General features: G+C 40.5%; 1 protein-coding gene across 7 annotated transcripts in view; it reads right to left on the bottom strand.

The window, feature by feature from the left end:
* The window catches only part of CHODL (chondrolectin), a 30448-nt gene extending 23580 nt beyond the window's left edge, over positions 1 to 6868 (bottom strand). For 2 of the 7 annotated variants that reach the window (XM_065063590.1, XM_065063595.1), the window contains exon 1: positions 6647 to 6867. In XM_065063590.1, coding sequence (XP_064919662.1) covers positions 6647 to 6743 — 97 coding nt within the window. In that variant the 5' untranslated portion in view covers positions 6744 to 6867. Of the gene's footprint in view, positions 1 to 6646 lie in introns of all 7 variants that reach the window. The other 5 variants (XM_065063570.1, XM_065063574.1, XM_065063608.1 and 2 more) reach the window with 4 other exon arrangements.
* Between the last annotated feature and the right edge of the window lie 1732 nt (positions 6869 to 8600).

Below are 8600 nucleotides of genomic sequence, written 5' to 3' on the forward strand. Positions count from 1 at the left end.
ACAATAAGCGCCTTCTCAATTAGCAGTAAGAAAAAACTCATCATGAGCATAAGACATGGAGCACAAACATTTTCTTTTGCAATATATGCTTAGGACTTCAGTTTCTCTCACAGTGAACTATGTTTGTTGAGAAAAAATGCAAAATTACAGAAAATATAACACTCTTCATAGGTATAAACAACCCTACTCATTTCAACAGGCACAAGCAGGGAGGTCAATAACAGCCAAATGTCAATGGAATATATCAGAACCTATTCAAAGAAAGAGGAAACATGATGTGTTACAAAGATCTACACAAATCTCCTCCAGGATGTGGATTATTTAGCCAGAACTTTAAAACAAAACAAACAAAACACCAAACAAACAAAACACCAAACAAACAAAACACCAAACAAACAAAACACCAAACAAACAAAACACCAAACAAACAAAACACCAAACAAACAAAACACCAAACAAACAAAACACCAAACAAACAAAACACCAAACAAACAAAACACCAAACAAACAAAACACCAAACAAACAAAACACCAAACAAACAAAACACCAAACAAACAAAACACCAAACAAACAAAACACCAAACAAACAAAACACCAAACAAACAAAACACCAAACAAACAAAACACCAAACAAACAAAACACCAAACAAACAAAACACCAAACAAACAAAACACCAAACAAACACACTTACTGCTGAAGCTGCTGGCAGTGTAAACACTGCCAAAGTGGTTAGCAGCATTTTTGCTTGATCATTTTCATTTTTCTGAAGTCTTATACACACATACACCCCAACATAATAAATTTTTTATATATCACAGTCTAAAGACACACCAAGTGTGTTCCATCATTTCAGCTGCTTAACAAAAAAAGAAAAGGCTGACACATACTAACAAGACTGGCAAATTAAGTCTTCTCATCAATAGTTTTCTGGGTAGCTGTGGAGACCAGAACAGATTTCCCAGATACTTTTAAGACAGACATAATATGGCAGCTAGTAAGTTGTTAGCATGTTTGGGAATAGACTTGACAAAAACTGTACAGTCTGAATGGCTTAAGTATAATGTGTGCTGGCCTAGGGGATCAGGGAGTATGCTTATTGTCCTGTCCCAAACCAGGAAACATTTTCACACATAACTGTCCTATGGAAGTTTCCTAGGGTGGAACACCCTTTATGCGTCTCAGTGAAGAGTGCAATGGACTGCTCATGTTTTTGCAGTTGTTCCACAATTAAAAGAAAAAACAACAGGTAAGTCCCTATACATTCATCTTCTACTAAAAAAGGAGGAAAAGTCAATCCACATGGGATCTTAGAACTCATGACAGCTCACTTAAGGCAAAAATAGAAGGGACCTTTGAGGGAAGGAGAAATAAAATGTTTTTCTCTTAGGCTGAATTATCCTTTCAAATGGAGTTAAAGCATGACTGGTTAATTCATATGACATACATACAACCCCGCATGGGAAGAAACCATTGAGATATACAGAGTGGGATTAATCTCATCAAAATTTAGCCTTTCATAAAGTACCTGTCCATATCTGAGCTGGCTCATGTCTACCTCATGTCTACCTCACTCTGTAGACAACTGAAAGAATCAAGCATTTTAGGGTGTATTGCAGTATTTTCAAGATCTATGTTAAAATGCAAAGAAACACTTTAAGACTATTGTTTTTTTTCCTTCATTGCTTATAAAGTGAGTCTAGAATGATTACCTGTACACTACAGCAACATTTAGATTTACTTAGAGCCCTGCCAGCTGTTTAGTTAGGACTCACAACAAAATTTCATAAGATTGCTTGGAAGTGAAGATCCTACTGTCTGTAAGTGATGGGAGTCAGAACTGCTTCAACAAGAGACTCTATTTCCAACTAGTGAGTGACAGGTATGAGTATGGCATTACAGTATGGAAATTACTATCAAGTCATTGTTTCATTTTACTTATTTCACATTAGTACTATACATTCTTTTCTGATCCAAGAGAGATTTGCAAAGAGAAGGTTATTATGAGAATTAGTATTAAAAAAATGGTGCTGTATGGAGCACTTTTTGAACCAAAGCAAAGAAGAAGTGCCATCTACACAGAATCAGACCTGAACTATGGAGAAGTAAAGTCAAGATACAGAACATGACCTCAACAAGGCAAGAGTCTTTTTTTGCACCTACCTGCTGCACTGGGACAGCGCATCAGCCTTGTCTCACTGCGAGCAAGAAAAACCATGTGAAAGATACACAGACTATCCATACTGTCCCACATACTATGTATCATAGCTCCCTCCATGCTAGGTATTGTCTGTTTGGCCCATTAGCCAAGTGGGGTACCAAGGCCTGGCAATCATGAGTTTGATAATTCCAATGCCTTTTTCTATCTTTGAAAAAGATACTGAGAAGGAGAAGTTGTATTCCTGGAAAAGTAGCATGCTCCTCCAAGACAAAATGCTAGAAATTTTCATCACTTTTTTCTTAGCCCCTGAGTAGAGCTGCAGTCTGGCCAACCAGCACAGATCTCCCTTATAGGCAAGGAAAGCTTTACAGGATTGATAAACAGGGATTGCCTCTAGTCTAGATGTCTGATTCCGGAAACTGATTTAAGTACTTTCATATTTCGACTCTGCTGTAGAAGGACTCATTCACCATCACACATCTCGGATTATCAAAACTCGGTCCTTGTCTATGAGCCATAGCAGTTTACCTAATATAAAGTGTCTTCCCACAAGATGTAATGGAATTTCTTGGTTAGGAGCAAGAAATATTTAGTAGAAACATGCATTATATCCAAGTCATCAGCTCATTTCACATTAAGAACCCAGACAATTGACTGTTCCCCAATGACATTGCTAAGACCAGGTGTGCAAGAAGGGGAATTAATAAAGGAGTCTAGGGGAGTTAAGTGCCCAACTTCCCTTGCAGTTCTCAGTGTCTCAGTTTTAGTGATTACCAAGACCTACAGCTGAATGAAAAGATCTTGTACCATGTTGGGCATGTATATCCATTGACAGTATGGAACCAAATGCTGGGCATTCACAACAAAATTTTGTGTTCAGTAAACAGCTGTTGCATGTGTATCCTCTAGACAAGGCTGTCAGTGATTTTTCAAATTATAGTTTCTCAAATTCTGAGCTACAAATGCAGCATAAAATTAACAGTCCATACCCCCCAAGCACACACACACAAAAAAAGCACACACACACAAAAAAAGCACACACACACAAAAAAACAACAAACCACCACACCACAACAACAAAAACCCCACAAACCACCAAACAAACCCCAAACCACTAAAAAAAAAAAACAAAGCCACCACAAAAAAAAAAAAAACCAAAATCCCAAAAGCCAACTAAACAAAAACCACACACAATATAAGTTTTCTGTAGATGAAACTTTCAAGTCTGGCAGACAAAACTCAGGTGTAATAAGCAGGCCAAGCCTATTGAACTAAATTAAATTGTGCCATTTGAGAAAGAGTTTGTTATCTCTATTCAATTCATTACCCCTGAAGATACTTCTTTAATTATCTTACTTTACAATATTTTATGACCAACTCAAATCCGGTCATAAGCTGTGTGAATGAATATATCCTTCAAGGCATCTGAAGAAATAAGCCTACAGTTTAGGGGCAACCCTTGTTGTTTCAGAACCCACCAAATGTTTTTCTTCATTTAGTATTTCATATATCCAAATACTTTTATGCCAAAAGAGATACATGTTGCTTTAAAATACTGTATCAATATTTAATCTGCACTTGATGCATAGTAATAGCAAAAAACCCACAAAATTTTAAAAGCCATAGAAATACAAAAAGATGGCAAACAGCAGCCATTAAACTATAACGTCTATGATTAATACATAGGCTGTTAAATGATTAGTAATAAGATTAGCTTGCATCTTTCCTGCCCAATAGATACTTAAAGTAATTGCATCTTTGCAAACTGCATTATCATCACTTCATGTTCTTTGTGATGTCATGGGACAGCAAGGCAGACTCAGCAGTTTCTCCTGAGCCTGCTTTGATTTTTTTTCTTTAAGAATCAATTCTCTGGCAACACTAGATATTCTGATATGGAGGCTGTGAGCACTGCTCACAAAACATCCCTCTGACTACATTAAAAATTACAAAGCATCTTTATTACTTCTCTTTAACAATTTCCAAACTAAAGATGACAAAGAACACCTCAATAAGAATTGTTTGATACAGATAATAGTTTTTATTATATTCTAGGAAAATTATCATACTTAGAAAAAGAAAGAGAAAACCTTTACCTAAGGAAGTGGCATTTTGGAAAAATAGGCCCTTCCTTCTCTATCTTCTTGACACTGTGGTGAAAATGGTTGCAATTTTGCAATTACCGCCAGGTCTGCTGCAAATTTGCTGCAGTAAATGAGAATCTTTCCACAAGTTCCAATCAGCACTCAAGTCAATTTCAGGAACATTTTCTACTTGAGGAACAGGGATTATATATTTAACTTATTTGGAATGAGAGCAGTGAGATTTCCATTTTTTCTAGATTATGATGACTGAAGCATAAATTAGCAATTTTTCGGAAACAGGTCTGTTTAAGATGTAGACTTATGATTTTAAATGAAAGCCTGTTTCAGCCTATAGAACTGTTTGTTCTTACATGCATTTAAGCTAAATGGAAGCCAGGTGGACAGCACACATGGATCAGTAATTCCATAGTACTATTTTTTGTTTCAAGAGCGCAAAGTACTACTAGTACTAGACCTACCCATGTGCATGTGGCAAGATAGGAGTGTGGTCCTCATGAGAAGAGTTCACCTGACAGTATTTCAGAATATTCTGACGCAAGCATGCTAAGTATCTTTGGCTGTTATTGCCTAGTATGGATTCCCTTTACCTAATGAATACAACTTCAGCTTATAAACCTGATAGTACACAAATGGTTCCTTCTGTAAGTCACTTCAAACCCTTCCTGTATTCTACCAGCCAAGTATTAGCCACACAATACAGTGGCATGAGACCCATCACAGGCTTTGAAATGCCTCAGTGAAATATGGGGTAGAGCCTGTATTGTTTCAAAGCCCCAAAGCCCTACTTGCATCTAGGAGCAGTCTGAGTAAGCAGTATCCACATATTACACATTGTTTTAAAAGCTGGACCTTTAGTCAGTTTGTTACATATGCCACTTAAATGCAAAAGCTTGAGCTAGAAGATGAAGGGACAGGGTTTCCTCAGCCACACATGGACTCCTGCACTGAGAATACTAATGCAAAATGCATCTCATGGATGAGTAATCTTCACTATTCCTTAAAATGAAAGTGTTACATAGTTTTCATATAAATTGTTAAGCTAAGAGCTTTGCTGCATTGTGTATTACTGTACAATTTACATTATAACAGAGGCAGATGAGGCATTTCAGGGTACAGTTCAGGCAGGCAAGCATCATCACAATGCTGGAGTACTGCTGCTTCAGTGTGGTTTCCTGGAAGATACAGCTTCACCAGAAGCCCAACAACACATCTCTATTCTGCACATGAAGTTGCTTCAAATAAGACATCACTGAAACGGTTTAGTGATTGTATTCTATCAGCAATTATGAAAATTACCTGAATTCAGCAACTCAATGTTTGCTACAAAAAAAAACTACAGGAAAGTTTTCTTGACATGCTACAGCCTCTGAAACAATTGACTAAAAATAATTTGCATTGCTCTGAAATAATTTTGTAAAGACACGTTCTTACATATGTATACAGAGATTTACACATAATTGGTCAACAAGTGCAGTCAAGTGTGTAAATCTTTGTTTCAAGACAAATGAATCGGTGTGCTTGCACACCCAACATGTCTCTGAGAGCCTGTTAGCTTTAGCTTAGAGGGTTTGATCCAAAGTGCAATTTAAAATAACCTTTCTTTAGCCTTAAATTTAGCAGCTTCTGAGCATAGGTACCTGTGTGCTGGAAATAAAATGTGATCCTACAGCTCTTAAATTAAGTCTAAGCTCAGATGTTAGATACAGATTTCTGAAACATTGTCTTCCTCTTCCGTTAGCAATTTGTAGATATATCCACACATAACAAAACTATTTATGCTGTATGTTCTTAAAAGTTTGCTTTTTTTCTCTCCTATTACAAATAGGAACATTCCTGTATAGATGCAAACAAATCTTAATGTACGTGTATGTTCCTTAAGAAGACATTGTAGCAAGTACATGCACTACCTTTTTAAACAATTAAAACAGAACTACATCATGCAGGCAGGCGATCAAATCTAAAAATTTATCTGTACAAGACAACTCCGTATTGGCAGGAACTGACTTAGGACCTTTGCAGAAGTCTGCCCACCTGGCTTTCTCCCTCTCAAGACCGAAACCTATAGCTGCCTCCGACTCTGACGGATGCGCTAATCCCAGTTTATCCTCATCGGGCAGGACAGGTTTATTAAAGCCAAGGCTGCAGCGAGAGCTTCTCGAAATCCGCCGGGGCAGGAATGCTCCAGGTGAGCTCTGGCGGCGCGCTCAGAAGTAGGTTTCACAGCTCGCCTCTAACACGTGGGTCATTTGACGAGTGGGTTTGGTCCCTGTTCTTCCCCTCGGGGGTTCCCTGCTCCTGTTAGCGCTGAAGTCCCACAACGGCCCCCGCACCGACGCCGGACACGATCCGCCCCCCCGCCTCTCCCGTCTCCGCGCACTCACCGCTGAGGACGCGTCCGGCGAGCCCCCCTGTTCCGCACAGCACAGCGGCCGCCAGCACCGCCGCCAGCCCCAGCCCCAGCCCGTCTCCGATCCCCATGGCGGCGGACCCGCTGCCGGCTCCCCTCCGAGACGCGTCCCGGGCGCTCAGGGCAGGCCGATGCCCGCCAGCAGGGAAGGGGCACCCGGCCGGCTCCGCGCCGCTGCCCACCACTGTCTCTCCTCTGCGCTGCGGTCCTGCCTATATCTGCTCCCCCCGCCGAGGGCCGGCCCAGGCGGGCGGCCGCGACCGCCCCCGCACCGCCCCCCGCCGCCCCCCGGCAGGCCCCGACGGCAGCCGGACCCTGCCCGTGTTCCTGCCCCGCCAGGGGAGCGGGGTGGCTGCGGGGGCAGCGCCTGGCGGTCGTTCGGCTGAGCGGGGGGCGCGAAGGGTCCCGCTCGTGGCAGGGGGCGCGGGGATGGCCACTCGTGGATGTGGGGCGTAGGTCCCCCGTCGCAGCAAGGCGATTTCGGGCGGGCGGGGGACCGGTGCCCGACGAGCAAAGGTACCGGGTGTGCGGCCCCAAGCTCGCTGCCTTCGGGGCTATCACCTCTGCTCCCGGCCTGGGCTCTGGGAGGGGCAGCTGCAGCCAAGCCCCACGGTGACGGGTCATCCGGGGTCCGTAACTGTCTTACCGGCTGGTGAATGTGATGAAGACCCCAGTCCGTGTGGATTTCATGTCTGTTAAAGGCTTTATAGGTTTTCCTTGTCTGTGTTTTCCCTAGCAAGAATAGAAACGTACTATTGCCAATTTAAAAATGTACAAATATTTATGCATATACACAGGTGTACATTCTGGCAAGTCCCCTTTTCTCACTGTCCTAGAAGATAGTATAGTTAAATTCACATTATTGTCACTCTGAAAATATGCTGCGGTAATTCTTTTGGATCTCTTCAAAGGACCACTTTCAAGAGTTTGTTCTCCAGAGTCATGTTTCTCAGATTTTTCTTGCGAACAGAGTTTGCAGATTTCTTTTATTACTGGTGTACTTGTTAATTATTTGTTTTTAGATGGGATAGATAATTATAGATAGGTTTAAAGGACATCTTGTATTTAAATTATTTCATGGTTTGCCAGTCAACTTCATCTTTCCCAGAACTGAGTTAGACATGACATATATATGGCACGTTGGTAAGTCATTTTCCCTTTGGTTGTTTATAGCCAGGTTTTGAGTCAATACATCTCAGATTACTATGGATTTTAAAACACTTGATGGATTTCCTAGCTGCCTTAAAGCTACTTGAGATCAGTTTCATACTAAAAAAAAAAATGATTGAAGTTTATAAGTACCAATGGAAAATTATTTCAAGCATTGCTGTGTTTTGCTACCAACTTTTGTGATTTAATAGCAGAGTTTTTTATGTGACTGATACAGATTTTTTTTCCATGTGGCTTCAAAACCATTAAATATTTTTTCTGACTCCATAGGTAAGTTCTTCTTACTGAAGAATACTTTCTGAAAAGGAGAAGTTACCTGGAATCTTCACGGCATCTCAGGTTCCACCTTCTCTTCATGTAAAGCTGATAATATGCAGAAATAAAAGAGCATGAACAAAAACTGTAATGAATACAATGACAATTTTAAAACATGTTTGGTAATCAAACTCTTTCATCCCTATGTGTTTTTAACCTACTTTTATGTGGCAAATATGAGGGAGTTCAAGTTGTTCTGAATTATCCTGAATCTCAAATGATGCTCAGCCAAAGGATGTGGTGAAAATTAGAAAGATCTCACAAGTTTTCCAGAATATAAAGTCTCCCGCTGTCTCAGAAATGACACCCTCCAAATTGGTGGGGATCTTATGTTGAATACCAGCCACAGCCACTGAGAAGGTCTTCTTTCTTTTTCTTACTCCTTTGAGAAGCTTTGTTATCTTTCCAGTTTCTAAAGCCACATTGAAATTAAATTGTTGTGT

Source organism: Columba livia, chromosome 1 (genome assembly GCF_036013475.1).
Source record: "Columba livia isolate bColLiv1 breed racing homer chromosome 1, bColLiv1.pat.W.v2, whole genome shotgun sequence".
Classification (NCBI taxonomy): Eukaryota; Metazoa; Chordata; class Aves; order Columbiformes; family Columbidae; genus Columba; species Columba livia.